Genomic DNA, 23,273 nt, shown 5'->3' on the forward strand with positions numbered 1-23,273 from the left:
TGCGCACGCATCCCTGCGCCATCATCTTGCAGCATCTGCAACATGTGGTTATGTTTGATGGGAATAGATGGAGCACATGGACACTGCATTTTGGCCCGGCTTCGTATTCCATCCCAAGTCCATCTAACGCATTCCAATCAATCAATCAAGACATTTGTAAAGCGTGCTACTGTTTTCTGTTCACTTCAATACTGAGCTGAACAACTTCTCAGGAGAAGAAGATAAAGGGGGCTTCAAATTTCCATTGCACACACATAGATGAGTAGTGTTTGAGGCCCCCACAATTGTATATATTGTGGGATTCACAACTAGCAGGTGCCACCAAACAAGGTTTGTCAGAAGAGGTCGGGGATATGGGATAAATAGCCTTATCCATCATACATGGCATCCGAAAGATGGATCGTACTTCAAATTGGACAACATTTAAGACTATAAGGCCTGATGAAACATGATCTTTGAGATGTGGTGTGCTACTTTTGGTGCCTTGCTCAGTCTACTGTGGATAAAAACAGATCCTGCACTACTATGAGCATCTTGCTTGTTCTATTTTTGCATTATTTTCAAATACAGAGCGGGTGAGTCAGTGGACTAATGCACACACTATGACGATCTTGGTTTGTCAAATGGTCAGAGGGTTGAATTCTGCTAAGTCAAATCTGTTTGTCATCCTTGCTAGATGAATAAAATGCATACCATGCATTGGGAAATCTGGCCATGGTTTGGTCAAAGCATTTCAACGCTGACTTTTAATCTAAGTAAAAATTAACAGTAGTGTTAGATACAGTTTAATTATTGTTGTTTAATTACATTTGCTTTGTTTAATTTGGCAAATGATTCACAAAAAGAGGCTGAGACCTAAATAACTGCACCTGTTACAATGTGGAGAATATTTTAAGAAAGTGGTGCTCAGATCTGGGGGATGAGCCTCCTAAACCCCCTTACATTGAAATAATCCACAAACTGATTAGTGAAAGAGATAAGTACTCACTATTTGTTACAAGTATAATCAAAGAAAATGGAACAATTCATTCATAGAAAGCACTTGGAATGAAAATTGCACAGACTCCAATCAAATTCTTCATAATTCCTCATGAATGTTGTACAAAAGTATCCTGATTATTTTAGAATTGGGTGAACTAATAATTTCATTGTATTTAAAATGAAAGATAGTGTTGCATTGAAGATAGAATAGAAAACAATTTTAAAAAAATTCAAAAACATTAAATGTAATTTTTATTTAGGGTTTGTATTAATGTAGGATCACAATTTAGATTGACATTAGGACTGCTATAAGGTTACTTGCTTTATTATTATGCTTTATGCCCAATTGGTTCATAATATTCCAAAGGTTAGAATTCATGTTTTGGGGTTCTGATTGAACCACGCTTCCTTATTTGCACCCCAAATAGCAGTACTGATGTATGTCATCCCTTTTGTTGAGAAAGGAAGAGGTTCCCTATAGAAAGGAGGGGCCGGCATCGGCCACGCCGAAGGTATGGCGGTCGTGCCGGTGTTCCATGTTCCAACGTCCCCCGTGGCTGAGCGTCCCCCCCCTGTTTGTGCGCATGCGTACAGACATTGCGCATGCGCAGTGACGTTTCCATGACGTTTCACTACGTATGTTATAATTCATTGTACCCCCTTATCTGCGCACATTCGTCGCAGGCCAATCACATTTCAGAATCACGGTCCATCCAATCATATCGCAGGCTTACGTTTACTTGCACTTCTATTTAACCAATCATCTAATTCTGTTGTGTATATAATCCCACGACGTTGTTCGTGAAATTCTTTTTAAGCTGTTCAGCGGTGAGTCTTTCCTCTGCTCTTGTGTTTTGCTGCTTTATACTTGTTCTTGGTATTGTGGTTGTTCTGTATTAAATGTTCCTTTTAGTAATTGCTCCTTCTTTTTTTAAAATGTTGTCATTGCTCTAGTGATTGTTATAGTAAATTTTTAGTTATTAAATGTTCCTTTTAGTAGTGCGCATATTGAATTATTGATCGACGTCTGTGTTTTCTTGTCGGCGTCTAAAAGCCATGTTCCTTTTACTAATGCGCCAAATACCGAAATGTTCCTTTTACTAATGCGCCACACGTCTGTGTTTTCTTGTCGGCGGCTAAAACTCATTTCACTTTTACTAATGCGCCACATACCGAAATTTAGAATTATTTTTCGACGTTTTTCGATGGCAGCCAGCATAATAGTAGATTTCTGCATGTAGGTCCGCCATGTTCCCCTTTGTTACTTGTAATAGTTTTTGCTGTAAAACTCCAAACTTTACTGTGTTTAAGTTCTATTCCTCACAAATTGAAAATAAATGTCGTGCATGTGCTTGCATTTCCTATCTGCTTATGGAATTCTATGGACCCCACACATATTTTTTTTTTTAAAACTGTGACGCATCGAGTTACTCTTCGGAATGGCGCCTTGACTGTAAACGCTGGTGTCCTCCAGAGTCTCTTCCAAGGCGTGCTCTAGGCCTAATTGTGGCCCCATCACGGTGCTTCTGCAGCCAGCGTAATAGTTACTTGTAATAGTTTCTGCTTTAAAACTCCAAACTTTACTGTGTGTAAGTTCTATTCCTCACAAATTGAAAATAAATGTCGTGCATGTGCTTGCAGTTCCTATCTGCTTATGGAATTCTATGGACCCCACCCATATTTTTTTCTTAAACTGTGACGCATCGAGTTACTTTAAAACTCCAAACTTTACTGTGTTTAAGTTCTATTCCTCACAAATTGAAAATAAATGTCGTGCATGTGCTTGCAGTTCCTATCTGCTTATGGAATTCTATGGACCCCACCCATATTTTTTTCTTAAACTGTGACGCATCGAGTTACTTTAAAACTCCAAACTTTACTGTGTTTAAGTTCTATTCCTCACAAATTGAAAATAAATGTCGTGCATGTGCTTGCAGTTCCTATCTGCTTATGGAATTCTATGGACCCCACCCATATTTTTTTCTTAAACTGTGACGCATCGAGTTACTCTTCGGCCTAATTGTGGTGGGCGTGTGCGTGCTCTGTCGTTTATGTGGCCCCATCACGGTGCTTCTGCAGCCAGCGTAATAGTTACTTGTAATAGTTTCTGCTTTAAAACTCCAAACTTTACTGTGTGTAAGTTCTATTCCTCACAAATTGAAAATAAATGTCGTGCATGTGCTTGCAGTTCCTATCTGCTTATGGAATTCTATGGACCCCACCCATATTTTTTTCTTAAACTGTGACGCATCGAGTTACTTTAAAACTCCAAACTTTACTGTGTTTAAGTTCTATTCCTCACAAATTGAAAATAAATGTCGTGCATGTGCTTGCAGTTCCTATCTGCTTATGGAATTCTATGGACCCCACCCATATATTTTTCTTAAACTGTGACGCATCGAGTTACTTTAAAACTCCAAACTTTACTGTGTTTAAGTTCTATTCCTCACAAATTGAAAATAAATGTCGTGCATGTGCTTGCAGTTCCTATCTGCTTATGGAATTCTATGGACCCCACCCATATTTTTTTCTTAAACTGTGACGCATCGAGTTACTCTTCGGCCTAATTGTGGTGGGCGTGTGCGTGCTCTGTCGTTTATGTGGCCCCATCACGGTGCTTCTGCAGCCAGCGTAATAGTTACTTGTAATAGTTTCTGCTTTAAAACTCCAAACTTTACTGTGTGTAAGTTCTATTCCTCACAAATTGAAAATAAATGTCGTGCATGTGCTTGCAGTTCCTATCTGCTTATGGAATTCTATGGACCCCACCCATATTTTTTTCTTAAACTGTGACGCATCGAGTTACTTTAAAACTCCAAACTTTACTGTGTTTAAGTTCTATTCCTCACAAATTGAAAATAAATGTCGTGCATGTGCTTGCAGTTCCTATCTGCTTATGGAATTCTATGGACCCCACCCATATTTTTTTCTTAAACTGTGACGCATCGAGTTACTTTAAAACTCCAAACTTTACTGTGTTTAAGTTCTATTCCTCACAAATTGAAAATAAATGTCGTGCATGTGCTTGCAGTTCCTATCTGCTTATGGAATTCTATGGACCCCACCCATATTTCTTTCTTAAACTGTGACGCATCGAGTTACTTTAAAACTCCAAACTTTACTGTGTTTAAGTTCTATTCCTCACAAATTGAAAATAAATGTCGTGCATGTGCTTGCAGTTCCTATCTGCTTATGGAATTCTATGGACCCCACCCATATTTTTTTCTTAAACTGTGACGCATCGAGTTACTTTAAAACTCCAAACTTTACTGTGTTTAAGTTCTATTCCTCACAAATTGAAAATAAATGTCGTGCATGTGCTTGCAGTTCCTATCTGCTTATGGAATTCTATGGACCCCACCCATATTTTTTTCTTAAAAATGTGACGCATCGAGTTACTCTTCGGAATGGCGCCTTTTTGGTAGCAGCGAATGCCTAACCAGTGGTAGAGAACGGTGCACGATTTTAGCCTTGACTGTAAACGCTAGTGTCCTCCAGAGTCTCTTCCAAGGCGTGCTCTAGGCCTAATTGTGGTGGGCGTGTGCGTGCTGTGTCTTTTCTCTGCTGCACTGTTGTACTCTCTAGATATGTGGCCTAACGCCCAGAGCTGGCATCAAAGTCACGTAACTAAAAAACTAATTACATTCCAAATGCTACAAGTGTCACATTCTCAAAATTTAAAACAATTGGCTTTGCAAATGTCAAAGCTATCCATGTAGCTATTTTAAAAAGCAAGACATAATTGAATTATTTGTCATTCACAAGACCAATAGCTCCATATTTCTAATGCGAGACCTATTGCATTACCACTTCTTGTTTGAAAATGCAGCCATCAAAAAATATCAAATAATATTGTGCTTTGCGTCTGCTTGCATTGCATTTGTTCAACTTTAATTCTATTTACCCCACCAATGTGTGAATTATTTCAAAACGGTGACGCATCTAGGTATTTTTGAAAATGGCGTCTGACCATTCCTTCTCAAATGACTTTTTCTGTTAACCACCTCATGTGTCTGGTCTGTGATTAATGATGTTTATGGAAGTGTTTTATCAAGTATTAGTTGTTGATCACACCTTCATTGTGCAACGTTTGTAATATGTGAGACAACATTAATAATTGTGATTTTTTTCTGTTGCCTAGGTCACACTCGCAGCCCTGCTGACAGTATAACAGTCACCGCCCTGCTTACAGTCTGCTGTCCAAACCTTGTTTGGCGTCTGTTCCACTTCAGTGTGTATTCTATCTCTTCCTTGTTTTCAATAAGCTTTCTCTGAGCACGGCAAACGGCTCTTGTGTTCCTTGTAGTTGGTGAGTGCATTTTACATTGTAATCTCACCCTGATATTTAAGCCCATTAATTTTTTTTTTCGGAGTATTCATCGAAGTTTCATCGATTGACTTAAGTGGTTCAATGAGCTGTCAATGTAAATTATGTCCTGGTGTCAGCAAAATGTTAGAAAATGAATTTGTTTTAGAACTAATCTATTGAAACCTCATTTCGTGAGCTCTAATTTGATTGTCTCTGAATGTCATTATTGCTATCATCATCCTTATTAATGTACTCCGTATTGAAGCAGTATGCTGTCTTATGATTAGAAGTCATTTCCATAGCCATAGTGAAAGTAACGTTTCCTTAGCACACTGTAATGATACTGAAACCTTCTTTTTGTAGCATTCCTTCTATGTTGCCTCTATTTTTTAGCTTTGAGATAAAATGATGTTGTGTTATTAGCCGTTTAATGTCGTAGAAAGTGTTTGACATTCATATTCCTTTTTAAAAATTCGAAGATATCTCTTTCTGTATATCACATTTTCTTGTACTGTAAAGTCAGACATCTTTTATGATGCCATTTTCCCTTTATCATCTCCTTAATGGCTTTGTATTTTTTTAAAGTTCACAGTGTATGGCATCTATTGATGTTATCATTTGTACATGCTCGATGTTTTGATGGTTTCATTTTATTTTAATGTCGTCCCCATGCTGTTTATGCATATTGGAAATAATTTTTTTTGTCTTTTTAGTGCTAATTGAAATGGATCCCTTAAAGTTCAATCAGGTTTTGGCATATTTGAGCCGTAATGTGTATCCAGTTGATTTCACCAAGGTTGATAAGCATGCATTGCGTCGAATGTCCAAAAACTTCGTATGTGAAGGTATCTTATTTTGTAATGTTAATTCTCAATGCTCGAAAGTGTGTATAATATGTGCTGTATTGCTTGTTGACTTTGCATTTCTATAGTGCTTGTTTGGTCAATCTTGGTTTTTGTTTCTTATTCCTTGTCGTTAGATGGACATTTGTTCCATAAATTGAAGGATGTGAAGAGAAAAGTTGTTGTTGGTGCTGAAGCTGCCCGAAATATATTTCATGAATTTCATTCTTCGACATTTGGTGGTCATTCCGGTATTAATAAGACACAGCGAAGCATCAGTGCCCGTTTTTTTTGGCCAGATATGTCAACTCATATCAAAGAATGGGTGAGTGTTATTGTATCCTGTAATTTCAATTTCTAATGTTGAATGTAAATCTTCTTTATTTTTTCCTTTTTTTTTGTACTATGATCTGCTGTAATGTGAGCGTTTTTTTATAATCAGACATCATGTTTAACTGGGCATCGCAATTATGTATTTGCAGATTAAACTTTGTGATGCATGTCAAAAGGAACAGCCATCTCTCATGAAGTGCCCCGAGTTAAAACCGATAAAAGTATGTTAAGAAAAGTCATACTTTATATTTGAAGGTCTATCCGCAGAATCATGTTTTGCTATTTCTTATTCCATACTTTTGCAATTGTTTTATTTGTAGGTGACTCGTGTTTGGGAGCTTCTAGGAGTGGATTTGATGGGCCCCTTACCAACAACTCCTGCTGGATACAGATATATTTTAACTGCAACCGATTATTTATCGAAATGGGTTGAGGCATTCCCTTTAAAAACAAAGACTGCATCTGAAGTTGCTTTGAAACTTATGGAAATCTTTCTGCGCCATGGTAGTCCTGAAAGGATCCTCTCAGATCAAGGCCGGGAGTTTGTCAACGAGGTAAGCAAAGTATCTTTTTCTGACATTGTTGTCCTGTTTTCATGTATTCTCATAGTTTATCTGATTTGTGAATTATCTAGTTTGTCGTTTTGTAATCCTTGTGATTGTTAACTTGTATTGCACAATTGTTTTAGAAAGTTCTGAACTTTTCTTTTCAGGTTAATGCTAACATGTGTAAGCTGTTGAACATCAAACGGTCTGTAAGTGCACCCTATCATCCCCAGACAAATGGTTTAGATGAGCGTACAAATGCCAACATAAAAAGGTAATTGTAGCTTCATTTATTTAAATTGTTATATAGCGAGCAAAAGATCTTATAGTTATCTGATCGCTTTACAGAGAGAGGGATAGGGGCAACAGGGAGGTTACTACACTTCATAATGGATAGGGTGTGGTAATGAGAGGCTTAATAGGTTAGCAGTGGTGTATCCCAAAAATACCTCAATCAGGTAAGCCGTAAAATGAGATTTCGAAAATTCATATGGAGCTGCAATCGATTTTATGTGTACTCTGGCTCTACGGATGATTTATGACATGTGCTCAAAATCACACAAACAAGGTGTTTATTTTTGTGACTTGTGCATACTTTGCTGTATCGTTTCGATATTGTGTCTCTTTTAAACGTCATTAACGTTTTTTTGTATGTTAAGTCTGTAATAATCACATATGTTTGTGGAAAAGAATGTCCAATAATGAATTTTTATTTTTAAAAAACACATAAGCAACATCGTGTTTCTTTGTACAGCACATTGACCAAGTACGTGAATGAGCACCAGACTGATTGGGATCGTTATTTGGACCATGTTTTGTTTTCATTACGATCGAAGCCGCATTCCACCACGAAATTTTCCCCCTTTCTACTGTACTTGGGTCGTGAACCAAAATTCCCTTGTGAGCTTGATGATGAGCAGGTATGAGATTTCCAAGAGTAGAAATAATATTGGTACTTGTTAATTGGTATGTGTGCAAAACTTGCTATGTAGTATTTTAGTTTTCTTTCCACACTAAGTATTACTTATTTGTTAATAGATTGTGTTTATGAAGTCAACTTTTAGTTCTATGCAATTACATATCATTTATTAATTTTTATGTTTCCTTTATTAGCAAGAGTATGTACTACCATCAGAAAGCGAATATTCCTCCATTGTTGCAGAAATGAAAATTAGAACAGCAGACTTGCATGAACAGGCAAAACAGAATATAGAGGTTGGCCAGGAAAGGCAGAAAGTCAAATTTAAAAATAGACTTTGCAAGAAATATCAGCCATACATCTTTCAAAAAGGACAGTTAGTGTTATTGCAAAATACTAGGCGTTCCACCAGAAAAGGCGGCGTTTTGGAGCAGAGATTTTCAGGACCCTACACTGTTTCTGAAGTAAAAGGAAAGCGTGTAAAGCTAATGAATGCTAAAAACACAGTATTAAGTAGAACTTTTAATTTGGACATGTTGAGGCCTTACAATGTAAGCAATCCAGGTAATTTCTTGCTGTAGTACACTTCTTTCATTCTTCACCTACTAATCATGGTGCAGTTTTTTTATGTTCGTCTTAAAGTGATATGGACAGATTTGTTTTTGACACGATACTGTAAAGAACAGACGAATTCAGTATCCTGAACAATTTTTATGTTTTTATTTGTTATAAGTACACGATATAGTACTGTGTTTATTGAATGAACTTGTTAGTAATGTTTTATAAAAAATGTTTCTGCAGGCACAATGAACAGTGATAGTTGGTCTTCTCAGCTTCCATCATGTTCTGCACCTCTCCGACTGTCACCATCAAGTTCCCAAGAATTGCAAAATGTCTCTCCTCCAAGCAACCTTTCATCATCGCCTGCAGGGCTCGCCCCGTCTCCATCACGGCTCGCCCCGTCTCCATCACGGCTCGCCCCGTCTCCATCACGGCTCGCCCCGTCTCCATCACGGCTCGCCCGGTCTCCAGCACGGTTCGCAATGTCTCCAGCAGTGCTTGCACCATCTCCATCAAGTTTCTCAGCAACTCCACCACACACTTCTGCGTCTACAGCACAGCTTACAATCTCTCCATCATGGCCTCCATCTCCTCTATCATTTGAGTGTGTTTTGAAGAAGCAAGTTCTCGATGTGTGGAATAAACCTATCACTGGAAGGTTGGAAGCAATAGTTTCAAGTTATAAACTATATGATTCTTCGTTTGCTACTTTGAAACCTAATGAATGGATATGTGACGAGGTATGCTTACTTTATAAAAATTTTTAGTGTACGTACTGTACTTTTGTATGCTTGTCATTTTAGTGCAAGTCTTAATGGACAGTTTTTCTTCTTATACTTTTGAAGGTGATAGATGCTTATCTGTCAAGACTATGTATGCGAAGAGCAGAGGTACTTTTCTTTTAAACAAAAAGTCATCAGATAACTTATTATTTTTACTCATTTTTAAAGTACATTTTCAGACAGTATTCTCACGTCATTATATTTCTTTAATATTTAGTGCTTATTGATGTCTTGCACAGTGGCTTCCTCTGTATTCAGTGGCAATTATCCATCATCTTCTTGCCGGGTAAATCCTGTTATGTCTTTCCTGCATCTGATTTGTTTTATCTGATAATTGTGTTATTCAATTTTGTGAGAATATTGAATATATTTATTTTGTTCTTAATTTCATAGCTTCCTATTTTTGAAAAAGAGACTGTCCTGTGTCCCACCAATACGGGAATGCATTGGATACTAATTGTGAGTGTGAAATGTAATTATTTTATCTACAAGTGTTCTTCATGTAATAAATGTTATGCCTGATGTTTGTTAATTTATTAATCCCTCTGCTAGCATTTCCCTTCCACAAGTTTTGAAATCTGAAATGTATGTAAAAAGACTTGAATTTCAATACTTGTTTTCCATTCTATTTTTCTTTCCAGATAGTGAAACCTTTGTCCAAATTTTTATTTCTGTACGACTCAATCGTTGCTGATGTTGCAAGCTACCATCATCATTTATTAAATTGGAGGTAAGAGTATACTTAACTTGTTTTTGAAATCTGTGTAAATCTTGAAGTCTTGTTACACTGGGGAGTTATGTTTTTAAGATAGTAATTGTTCATTCTAGTTACATCTTGTATTTTTTTGTTGGTAGAAGAAATATGAAAAATAACTCTTTGATATGTTTGTAAAGTGCTTTCCTACAGGCAATCGGTTGTAAAGATCATGACCAATGGGAGTTAATGGTAGAAAGTAACGTCAAGCAACAGGACAGCTACAATTGTGGTGTTTTTTGCATGCTGGTAATTTTGCTATACTGTTATCATCTATTTATGTTACCTTCTGTGGTTTTATGTTAAGCTATGCTTATTAAGTTCCAACTGTGGAACTTACTTTGGTGATAGTGCAAGTGTATGTTGCTTTGTTTTTGACTAAGTTTTTTAAGATTATTTTCACGATATGAATGTCGCTATTTTGTGAGCTTTGATGGATTTTTCCCCAATTTAAAACAGTAAATTGTTTTTACAGATTTACTAGGTTACATTCCCCTACTTTTCCAAATTTCATTTCCGGTGATGTTTGTTTAGTTTGCAGAATCGTACCTAAGTGGTTATCCTGTTCCGCATCAAGAGATAACAAATGCTGCTTTTCTGGAGGATTACAGACTCTTTATTGCAATGAAGCTCATGGAGTTCTCAGGTTAGAGGGAATTATTCAACAATATTCTATTTTGAAATAAAACCGCTGTATTTTTGGATTGTGAACTGTACATTTTTTATGTATTAGGTGTTTTTGGCTGTTTGCAATGAATCGAAGACTTATTATTGTTTTCAATGTCTCCCAACTGTAGATTGTTTATCACTTCTTTCAATATGTTCATTGAACAGTACACCCGTTTCATGACGCATTGTTTCTCTTTATTTAATTTTAGATTCTGTCTTAGATTTCTGTGGTGCATGTAATTGTACCTCGTCTGGTTTTGCCACCGTCCTATGCAATGAGTGCCGCCGATGGATTCATGTGAAATGCATCCAAGTTGACATGTCTTCGATGTCTTTTGATCGAGGTTTCGTTTGTATCAAATGTGTTTGAAAAAGCATGGTAACTATGTTACTTATCTTGTTTTTGCAAATCGGCTGTACATCACCATGGTCTGAAGTGTCGTCCTGTGCTCTTCTTGGTATGAAGGAAGTTAACTTCTTTACTGTTTGGCATCAGCGATATTTTGCTTCTATATCCATGAGTGAAAAATGGTGAGTGCATGTTGAAAAATAAAATTGCTTGTACCTCACCCTTTAAGTACATTGAAATGCACATTTCCTAACTTGAAACCAACCGCCATTATCCACACTTGTTACTATGTGCTTTTAGGTATTTAAAGCAACCTATTTCCATCACTCATACGGTGCTTGCCTTATGTTCGATCCTATCTCTTAATAGCACTGTGGCTATCTGATTTTTCAAAAATCACCACGACTTATTAGCAGCATGTTCCCACAAAATAATAATGATTTGAATTTTTAGTTGTCTGTGTGGTCGGAATACTGGAACAAATCAGAAAGATAGTCGTGTGTTTTTCATGTGTTATGCAGTTCCTTACTGTTTACTGATTTTCAACTTATCTAACCCTGAAAATCTACCCTGAGAAGTCACTCTATTTGGTTGTCGCCCAAAATTTTCTACAACTATTTGGGTGATACCGAAAGATCTATGCCTGTGCTCCTTCCATACAATGTCTATGCTTTGCAATTTTAGTTTCTACTTATCATTTTGGTACTGCAAAATTTATACTATGAATCACCTCTCAAAGAATACAATCTTTGTATCCCACTGAAATACTAAGATATTTTTTAACCTTAAATTCTAATACATATTCTGCTAGTACTTCAAATATACCGCATCACTTTCATTGTGATCAGTCCCTCTATTTACAGTTGACAAACCAGTCATGTTAAGCTGTGTGCAAAGAGTTCTTGTCAACAGTAGACATCTTTTTATGTCAATGACAGCACGCCAAGCAAATATCTCAAAAATTTATTTAAACCTCTTAAGCAATAAGAATCTTGAATAGGCATCCTGGTTGAAAATGTTGACGTTTAAATTGGTCATTTTTCCCAGCTTTTATTTTGTGTTGTTAATTCACAACATAAATATGATAAAAGATCATATATTGTTTAATGAAATTTTTTTTACACAAAGTCTGGGACAAAAACTAAACAAACTTGAAGTTATAGTTCGGTTATATTTAAAAATGTGTATCGTTTGTAAATGCTACGTATACCATATTAAAACCACAAATATGACCTCTTTTCTAAATTTAGATATATTTAATGTCAGCCAACGTCCACTTGGTAGAGAAATGCCACATTTAATGTTAATCTTGTTATGAAATGTAGTTGATATGCAATGCTATAATTTAAAAAAAATAGGGATAATGATACAGTTTGTTGCTCCAAATAATGTGTGTAACAGCACAGATATTACACATACATTGGTTTTTTGGAACCTTTCAAGTTATGGTTTCCAATCAAACAGTACATTTGTGTATATACTTCTTATATCTTACATTGATTTTAGGGCAATTTTAATATACTATTGATGAATGTTATAATGCACACATCATACCCGTAAGCATGGGGAACTCTATAAATAAGGGTAGACACTGTTTGGCAACCAATGGATGCATTATGTAATGATCGTGTTGTCCTTGTATGGTAAATCTGAGATATTGCCTGTGTGCAGTGAGTGTAGGCATGTGTAAGTAAGTGTCTGAGATCCTTGTCACAGCAGGTTCCATGAAGACTAAACTTGTTCCATTCAACAATCCAAATAATTGTAAGTGGGATCTCCCACTATATTAACGAGGGGTTCTACCTCTGGAATAATCTATTTCAAAAGCCGGCTAGCTCTTCTTCACCCCGGCGAGAGTCTCCATGTAATGTGCTTAATCCAATTCCACATGTTCCATTCAACTCGTTCCATGAAGACTAAACTTGTTCCATTCAACAATCCAAATAATTGTAAGTGGGATCTCCCACTATATTAACGAGGGGTTCTACCTCTGGAATAATCTATTTCAAAAGCCGGATGGCTCTTCTTGACCCCGGCGAGAGTCTCCATGTAATGTGCTTAATCCAATTCCACATGTTCCATTCAACTCGTTCCATGAAGACTAAACTTGTTCCATTCAACAATCCAAATAATTGTAAGTGGGATCTCCCACTATATTAACGAGGGGTTCTACCTCTGGAATAATCTATTTCAAAAGCCGGCTGGCTCTTCTTGACCCCGGCGAGAGTCTCCATGTAATGTGCTTAATCCAATTCCACATGTTCCATTCAACTCGTTCCATGAAGACTAAACTTGTTCCATTCAACAATCCAAATAATTGTAAGTGGGATCTCCCACTATATTAACGAGGGGTTCTACCTCTGGAATAATCTATTTCAAAAGCCGGATGGCTCTTCTTGACCCCGGCGAGAGTCTCCATGTAATGTGCTTAATCCAATTCCACATGTTCCATTCAACTCGTTCCATGAAGACTAAACTTGTTCCATTCAACAATCCAAATAATTGTAAGTGGGATCTCCCACTATATTAACGAGGGGTTCTACCTCTGGAATAATCTATTTCAAAAGCCGGCTGGCTCTTCTTGACCCCGGCGAGAGTCTCCATGTAATGTGCTTAATCCAATTCCACATGTTCCATTCAACTCGTTCCATGAAGACTAAACTTGTTCCATTCAACAATCCAAATAATTGTAAGTGGGATCTCCCACTATATTAACGAGGGGTTCTACCTCTGGAATAATCTATTTCAAAAGCCGGCTGGCTCTTCTTGATCCCGGCGAGAGTCTCCATGTAATGTGCTTAATCCAATTCCACATGTTCCATTCAACTCGTTCCATGAAGACTAAACTTGTTCCATTCAACAATCCAAATAATTGTAAGTGGGATCTCCCACTATATTAACGAGGGGTTCTACCTCTGGAATAATCTATTTCAAAAGCCGGATGGCTCTTCTTGACCCCGGCGAGAGTCTCCATGTAATGTGCTTAATCCAATTCCACATGTTCCATTCAACTCGTTCCATGAAGACTAAACTTGTTCCATTCAACAATCCAAATAATTGTAAGTGGGATCTCCCACTATATTAACGAGGGGTTCTACCTCTGGAATAATCTATTTCAAAAGCCGGCTGGCTCTTCTTGACCCCGGTGAGAGTCTCCATGTAATGTGCTTAATCCAATTCCACATGTTCCATTCAACTCGTTCCATGAAGACTAAACTTGTTCCATTCAACAATCCAAATAATTGTAAGTGGGATCTCCCACTATATTAACGAGGGGTTCTACCTCTGGAATAATCTATTTCAAAAGCCGGCTGGCTCTTCTTGACCCCGGCGAGAGTCTCCATGTAATGTGCTTAATCCAATTCCACATGTTCCATTCAACTCGTTCCATGAAGACTAAACTTGTTCCATTCAACAATCCAAATAATTGTAAGTGGGATCTCCCACTATATTAACGAGGGGTTCTACCTCTGGAATAATCTATTTCAAAAGCCGGATGGCTCTTCTTGACCCCGGCGAGAGTCTCCATGTAATGTGCTTAATCCAATTCCACATGTTCCATTCAACTCGTTCCATGAAGACTAAACTTGTTCCATTCAACAATCCAAATAATTGTAAGTGGGATCTCCCACTATATTAACGAGGGGTTCTACCTCTGGAATAATCTATTTCAAAAGCCGGCTGGCTCTTCTTGACCCCGGCGAGAGTCTCCATGTAATGTGCTTAATCCAATTCCACATGTTCCATTCAACTCGTTCCATGAAGACTAAACTTGTTCCATTCAACAATCCAAATAATTGTTAGTGGGATCTCCCACTATATTAACGAGGGGTTCTACCTCTGGAATAATCTATTTCAAAAGCCGGCTGCCTCTTCTTGACCCCGGCGAGAGTCTCCATGTAATGTGCTTAATCCAATTCCACATGTTCCATTCAACTCGTTCCATGAAGACTAAACTTGTTCCATTCAACAATCCAAATAATTGTAAGTGGGATCTCCCACTATATTAACGAGGGGTTCTACCTCTGGAATAATCTATTTCAAAAGCCGGCTGGCTCTTCTTGACCCCGGCGAGAGTCTCCATGTAATGTGCTTAATCCAATTCCACATGTTCCATGAAGACTAAACTTGTTCCATTCAACAATCCAAATAATTGTAAGTGGGATCTCCCACTATATTAACGAGGGGTTCTACCTCTGGAATAATCCATTTCCAAAGCCGGCTGTCTCTTCTTGACCCCGGCGACAGTCTCCATTTAATGTGCTTAATCCAATTCCACATGTTCCATTCAACTCGTTCCATAAATGAAGACACTGCAAGTGTAGAGGGTTTGCGTCAGGTTTATTTAATTTATAACCTCTAAAGAGCGCCGAGCCGGTGGTGCACCGCTCTCGGCTTTCGCGCTAATCCTGGCGCCTGTGTGCGCGCAGCCAGAACATGGCCGCCTGCACGTCACGTCGGTACGTGACGTGCATACACTAGACTGCGCCACCACATATCTCGCCCTTTTTCCCAATACAGAAACTGTTAACTCACAGTCCACCGTTCATGTCAAAGTCTCTGAACCAGGCTGTTTTGACCACCGCTCTCCCCCTCCGGCTCAGTCTCACCGGGGTGGATGGGGTACCTCCTTCCTGAGTCCTTTCATCGCTCCTTCCACTTCCAAATGCAGCCTCACTATTTTCTCTTCTATTCACGTTACCTTCACTCGCCAACGCTTGGTTGGCATCACCGGGTCTCTCTTCCTGCTGCTCTTGGCTCTTCTCATCCGGATGCATCTCAGAATGTTCTTGCTCTGCAGCTCCTTCCTCCTTGTCTTCCAGGTCTGCTCCAACCTGGTCCCAACGTAGTACTTTGTTGCATCTTGCCATGCGGTCCAGTGACCACACGTTTCCGTCACTTAGCAGAGCTGCTCTGCCCATCACTTCCTTGACCTGCATAGGCTTGCTATACTTGCTGTCTCCTTTCTTTTGCAGCGTTGCCAACTTTACTCGCACCCATTCTCCTTTTTCCAATCTTGTCTCCTTCACGTTTTTCCGGTTGTTGTAGTGTTTTGAGTAAATGGCTTGCGCCCTTTCCAAGTTGTCTCGCACCACTGCAGGGGACCATTCGCTCACTATAGTCTTTTCCTTCCACACTCTATTGTCTTGAGTGAATGGTTCGCGGCCTCTTAATATCTGGAAGGGGCTGTACCCTGTCCCTGTAGGGGTGATCCTGTACGCCCATACCAAGTGCCATATCTCCTTTTCCAAATCCTTGTTGTTGGAGATAGCTGCTTGAACGGACCCCGTCACCACTCTATTAAATCTCTCCACCAGTCTGTTTCCTGCGGGGTGATATATTGACGTGTGCTTGACCAGTATGCCATTTCTCTGCATGAAATTGTTCCATTTCTCTGACCTGAGCTGTTTACTGTCCATTTAGTGGTCCAGTATTCAAATTACAAAGTGCAGGCCCCTCCTGGGCCTGTACTTTTATGTTCTGATTGACAAAGTACAGGCCCCTCCTGGGCCTGTACTTTGATTGTTTTCCATTACCATGCACAGCTGAGGCAGTCACAAAATTCATGATCATTTTGGACAAATTGAGGCTAGCGTTTTATTCTTTCCTGGAAAACATGATAGAAGAAAAGATTATTAGTCTTCCAACTCAGCCAGAGATGTGTTTGTCTATTCATTCAATTCAAACTCGAGACCCTTTCCTGAGAAGTGTTTCTTCTGTTGGTTCCAATTCAAAGTACAGCCCCTTTCTGAGCTGTTTACTGTCCATTTAGTGGTCCAGTATTCAAATTACAAAGTGCAGGCCCCTCCTCATATGTTCCTATATCTTTTTTGATAATGGGGTCATTCTGTCTTTAACTCATGTGTGTAATCCATTGGCACCTTTTTGAGTCTTTGAAATCGAGGTGTTTCCTCAGGTCAATTCTGACACCAGGCGCTCACATGTTGTCTCACCGTGGTTTGTACGTACTGCGCAGCATGGTCACCCCCGACCTTCACAACGTTATCTAATGCTCTCAATTCAGGTCGCACCACCGTAACTCGTTCCCAACAAAGGCACAACACCAGTGGGCTCACTGCGATTCCGAAAAAATGCTAAACTGTGGTAATAACGCTTTAAAATGCTGACTTTCGCTACCTTTTTTGTAAAAAATCCTTTGTTTTTCCTCCCTGTTCTACTCTCTCAACAGTATTTATAAGGGGGGTTATACCCAGAAAACGTCACTGGGACCTGGGTTCACAATGTGCTGAAAGGAAGGGGTCCCAGTGTAAAAGGACGAATTACGTACAATTCAAATAGATTATTCAGAAACAATTCTTTAGATCCACAAAGGTTTATTCACAGCGGGATCAAGTATCTTGAATATACATTTGCATTAAATAATCAACTGTATTGAAAGTCATACAGTGCCCCAAGGAGGGAAAGGGGAAGTGATAGTGAGTAGATAGGGGAAAGTGATGGGATTAATTGACAATAAAATCTATACATAAACAACTTGTTTTATGCGATAATTGGTGTAGCAACAACTGCCATCAAAAATGGCGACATTATTTGAAAATAAGGCATCCAACACAAAGTACAATAAATATACAGAATATTGGCGTGAGGTTGCCGTAATTGAGACAATGGTCGACGTTTCGACCCCCTGAGATTGCAGGATAGATTAGCCTCGCTGTGGGGTCTTCATCAGGACAAGTGGGTGGGGCAGAGGACCACTGGGTCATAAGTCCACCGCGTGGTCTCAGTTAGGGATTGTAATGCATTCAAGCCGTTTCATAAATCGCGGTGCTCCGTACGAGGGCTGGACGGGCCGTCCAGCCCTCGTACGGAGCCCCGCGATTTATCGCTATCCAAGTTTCCATTGATTCAATCCCTACGATTTTCAAGTTTACCGCATCCTGATTTCTACAGGACGCCACACACGAAACAGCAGCATTATATCTCTAGTCTTAAGGAAAGATACCACGGCGGATCTTTGACCCTATGAAACGGCTTGAATGCATTACAATCCCTAACTGAGACCACGCGGTGGACTTATGACCCAGTGGTCCTCTGCCAATTCCCCATTTTTCAGTCACTTAAATCCATGTGCATTTCCTCAGAACAATTCTGTTCAATCGACATTTATTTTTTTAAACATTAAACATAATTGTGAGTGGGCTCTACCAGTATACTAACGAGTTCTGCTCCTCCTATGTTCCTACCTCTTGTTGCATTATATGTTCATATATCTTTTTTGATAATTGGGTCATTCTGTTTTTAACTCATGTGTGCAATCCATAGGCTTTTTTTTGAGTTTCTGAAATCGAGGTGTGTTTCCTCAGGTCAATTCTGTTCAATCTATAGGTACTTTCATTAAGATAGAAGGTAATTGTGAGTGGGGTCTACCAGTATACTAACGAGTTCTGCTCCTCATATGTTCCTATATCTTTTTTGATAAAGGGGTCATGCTGTCTTTAACTCATGTGTGCAATCCATTGGCATTTTTTAGAGTCTCTGAAATCGAGGTGTGTTTCCTCAGGTCAATTCTGTTCAATCTATAGGTACTTTCATTAAGATTGAAGGTAATTGTGAGTGGGGTCTACCAGTACACTAACGAGTTCTGCTCCTCATATGTTCCTATATCTTTTTAGGTTTCGACCTGGCGAGGGGTACGCAGTGCCACTCTCAGATTGAAAACTATTGTCTACAGTAGGGATGTCGGCACCGCCTCTGCCTCTCATTGGCTAGCTCCATAAATGGAGGCTAGCCATTGGGAGACAGAGGCTGTCAATCGCGCTTTCTCTTGAAAACGCGATTCGGGGCAGTTTCTGGTGATTCTTTTTTAAGCCCCGCCCCTTTGTCCTAAGCTGCGCTGCGATTGGCTGCCGGCCCGGGACACCCCTGTGACGTCTTTCCCGGGCCGCGCTGTGATTAGCTGGAAATGCCTTCCTCCAGCATATCTGCAAGAGAATCTGATAAATAGCCTGTAAGCCTTGGAGGCTGATGCCATGGGTCGTTGTCTGCCATAGGTGAACATTTCTGCCCCTGCTGAAGGACTTCCTCACCTGCGTTCCAAAATCCTACGCTGGTCTTGATGCTATCCAGTGTTTTACTGGCCCCTTGAGAAAGAGTGTCAATCTCTGTTTTTATAGAACCTTTGCTGTTCAGCTCAAAATTCTGTACCACACTGGTTTTGTTGCCTGTAGCCCATGAGCTGTCTTTGACACCTATGTGTGCAGAAGATGAGGAACCATCCAGCAGTGCTTTTGTGAAACTCTGTGAGCCACTGTGAAGGGACTTTTCCTTTTTCATTTCCACTGGGGTTCCTGTTCTCTGCTCTACCTGATACCTATCACAAAAGTCATGCATTTACTCTAGTGTTTTGTATAGGGATAGATTGTGATAGATTAGTAAAGGAAAGATGTAGCATGTTATTCGGTACTGGTGAACATATACACCTGTTAGTTGGATGAGTAGATAGATAGAGAGGAGTTTGGAAGCCTGGCCTGGGACCTGACTTGTTTTTCTAATCCCATGCATAGTATGCTTTGGAACTGCTTTGAATTGTACACCGTGGGAGCGGCCATCATGGTTATTTTTGCGCCGTTCTCTGTGTTTATTACCCATTTCATGGAGGCTTCTGTTTCCTACTTGTAATGCGTCTGCGCCTCGGCCCCGTGGATGCGTCAGCACCCCTCGAATGCCCTCTCTCTTTCTCCTCAGGCCGGGACATGCTGTTGTTGCCCCCTCGTGCCCTCTGATTTCCGCTGGACATGGGGAGCCCTTCGTAGTCACCGCCACCATGCCTGTGTATTTCCAGCGACCTGAGAACGCCCTTAAGCGGGCGAATGGTTGTAATAAGGTGAGGTAGCCAGGCTTTGGGTTTTAAGCAACTTTATTTCGGAGCGCCGGGGCGGCCGCCTTCGGCTTCCTGCATAACCATATCCTGTTCCGCTCTAGGAACACTAGAGCGCTACCACATATCTCCCCCCTTTAATGCACAACAAACAATTTACAAAAGTCTTACTTCCAGTCCATCTCATAATCTTTGAATCTCTCAGGTACCTTAACTCTCCTTCCTACGCGAGTCTCCACTCATCTTTTCTCTCTCCTCCTGTCGTTTTGTTCTCCATACACTGTCGTACCTTCTGCTTCTCTGTCCATTGCCTTCTTCTCACTACCTTCTTCGCTTCTGCTTCCTCCTTCCGTTGTCTCTCTCCGTATGCCTTCCTCACCTACTGTTTGTCCTTCTGTACCATCCACGTTCTCTCCTTGCCTTTCTCCACCTTCACTTTCTCCTTCCTCGAAGAATTGCTCTGTTCCTTCTTCCGTCTCCTCTTCCCATTTCAGTATCTTGCTAAACCTTGCCATTCTGTCCATAGACCATAGCTTTCCATCGCTCAGGAGAGCCGACCGGGCATAGGGTTCCACTACTTTAAGGGGAGGTGAGAACTTGCTCTCCCCCTTCCTTTTCATGATGGCTAGCTTCACCCTCACCCAATCACCTTTGTTTAGTTCTGTACTTCGAGTGTTACGTCTCTTGTTCAATCTATAGGTACTTTCATTAAGATAGAAGGTAATTGTGAGTGGGGTCTACCAGTATACTAACGAGTTCTGCTCCTCATATGTTCCTGCCTATTGTTGGCTACTGGGGTCATTCTGTCTGAATGTCATGTGCTTAATCCAATTCCCCATTTTTCAGTCACTTAAATCCATGTGCATTTCCTCAGAACAATTCTGTTCAATCGACATTTACTTTTTTAAACATTAAACATAATTGTGAGTGGGCTCTACCAGTATACTAACGAGTTCTGCTCCTCCTATGTTCCTACCTCTTGTTGCATTATATGTTCATATATCTTTTTTGATAATTGGGTCATTCTGTTTTTAACTCATGTGTGCAATCCATAGGCTTTTTTTTGAGTTTCTGAAATCGAGGTGTGTTTCCTCAGGTCAATTCTGTTTAATCTATAGGTACTTTCATTAAGATAGAAGGTAATTCTGAGTGGGGTCTACCAGTATACTAACGAGTTCTGCTCCTCATATGTTCCTGCCTATTGTTGGCTACTGGGGTCATTCTGTTTGAATGTCATGTGCTTAATCCAATTGCCCATTTTTCAGTCACTTAAATCCATGTGCATTTCCTCAGATCAATTCTGTTCAATCTACATTTACTTTTTTAAACATTAAACATAATTGTGAGTGGGCTCTACCAGTATACTAACGAGTTCTGCTCCTCATATGTTCCTATATCTTTTTTGATAAAGGGGTCATTCTGTCTAACTCATGTGTGCAATCCATTGGCACTTTTTTGAGTCTCTGAAATCGAGGTGTGTTTCCTCAGGTCAATTCTGTTCAATCTATAGGTACTTTCATTAAGATTGAAGCAGAAAAGTGTTCACAGTGTGGGATGTCGTTTCTTGTGTCTTTTGATAGTAAGAGTTGCTTCTTTGTTTGACTCTCGACTACTTTGAACTGCTTTTTTTGCTTGGACCCGCTGTAGGCTGAACTCACATATATAGCGCCTTTTATGTTCTTAAAGTATGCATTTCGTTTGGTCTTCAGTATCTTGGGATGCTGTGATGAGGGGTCAGATGTCCATCTGCCTTATGTCATTTGCATAGCATGCCTGTCTTCATTGAGGCTGCCATTCTACCATGGGTTCTAACTCGGGGCACTTCATGACAGATGGCTGTTCCTTTTGACATGCATCACAAACTTTAATCTGCAAATACATAATTGCGATGCTCAGTTAAACATGTCTGATTATAAAGAAACGCTCACATTAGAGCAGATCATAGTACAAAAAAAAGGAAAAAGTAAAGAAGATTTACATTCAACATAAGAAATTGAAATAACAGGAAACAATAACACTCACCCATTCTTTGATATGAGTTGACATATCGGGCCAAAAAAACAACCTTGTAAATCTTTGTTTCTTATTTATTATCGTTGATAGATGGACATTTGCTCCATACCTTGAACGATGTGAAGAGAAAAGTTGTTGTTGGTGCTGAAGCTGCCAGAAATATATGTCATGAATTTCATTCTTCGACATTTGGTGGTCATTCTGGTATTAATAAGACACAGCGAAGCATCAGTGGGGCGGCTTCATTGATTATTGAATTAATAGACTCGGTGTAGTGATCAGTCAGTGATTAAACATCTGAGGTCCCAGGAGAGGGAAGGATGCGATTGGTGAGGTTGGGAGGCAGCGAGTTGTGGTTCAGGTTCTTCATGTCCCTTTTTTCTAGATATTAACTTGTGTGGGTTGTGCCGCGATTGTTTTAACCTTTTTCAATTATGTAGAGGGTGATAATGTGGCGGTCTGACCAATCACAGGGTTTGATTTCCCCTATTTGGGTTCGGTCTTTGTGATGATGTCAACAAGTATGGAGCCTTTGCCGTGTGTTGTGATGTTGCATATTTTGGTGTGGTCACATGATTCCCATTTATTTAGTTGTTCAGAGTTTTATACAGCGCGAACAAGATCCTTACAGATATCCGAGCGCTTCACAAAGACAGGGTAGGGGCAGTAGGAGTGAACAGAGACAATGGGAGCAATGTAGTAGTCACTTACATGGTGGGGAAAAAGTAACATACATGAAACATATCACAATACAATCAGGTAAACAAGTAATATAAGACGGTATAAGTCATTGATCCCACTACAGGGATGACTTTAAGCTTGTACAGCAGTTTGGAATTAGCCGAGTCCACGATGGTAGGTTGGACATTGAGTGCTGTTAGATTATTGAGCCATGTTTGGGTGGTGGAAGTTTTCGTTGGGGGTGAGATGAGTAGGAACTCGGTTTTCAGAGCATTTACTTTGAGGTTATTATCTGCCAGCCAAGATTGAGTGTTAATACGCATGGAGTTCAGATGTTTGATATCTACCGGAGATTGTAGCTTTAGGTAGAGTTGTGTGTTGTCGGCGTACATATTGAATTGGACATTGGAAGCTTGGAGCAAGGTGGCGAGCGGTTCCATGGCGAGGTTGAACAGTGTGGGGGAGAGGGAGGATCCTTGTGGGACGCCTAGATCTGCAGGCACAGGTGTGGATAGCACATTGTCGATCTTGAACTTCTGTGATCGATTGTGATGGAAGGACGAAAACCATTTGAGAACAGTTCCCGATAGACCCATTCTAGTGCTTAGCAGCTCCAGCAAGTTCTCATGTTTGACCGTGTCAAATGCTGACGAGAGGTCAAGAAGGATGAGGAGGCAGGACTCATTGCGATCAAGG

The 23,273-nt window shown here is 39.8% G+C and overlaps 2 protein-coding genes across 2 annotated transcripts in view; one reads left to right on the forward strand and one right to left on the reverse strand.

Moving 5' to 3' along the window:
• The window catches only part of TSPAN11 (tetraspanin 11), a 690,523-nt gene that overhangs the window by 473,419 nt on the left and 193,831 nt on the right, over nucleotides 1–23,273 (reverse strand). The gene's annotated exons all lie outside the window — the stretch shown is intronic.
• On the forward strand, nucleotides 8,973–10,677 carry LOC144832845 (sentrin-specific protease-like). Its single transcript, XM_078689160.1, has 7 exons — nucleotides 8,973–9,230; nucleotides 9,336–9,380; nucleotides 9,490–9,558; nucleotides 9,666–9,735; nucleotides 9,918–10,002; nucleotides 10,167–10,275; nucleotides 10,561–10,677. The coding sequence occupies exons 1-7, from the start codon at nucleotides 8,973–8,975 to the stop codon at nucleotides 10,675–10,677; spliced, it is 753 nt and encodes a 250-aa protein (XP_078545286.1).

This window comes from Lissotriton helveticus, chromosome 1_1 (assembly GCF_964261635.1).
Source record: "Lissotriton helveticus chromosome 1_1, aLisHel1.1, whole genome shotgun sequence".
NCBI classification, from domain to species: Eukaryota; Metazoa; Chordata; class Amphibia; order Caudata; family Salamandridae; genus Lissotriton; species Lissotriton helveticus.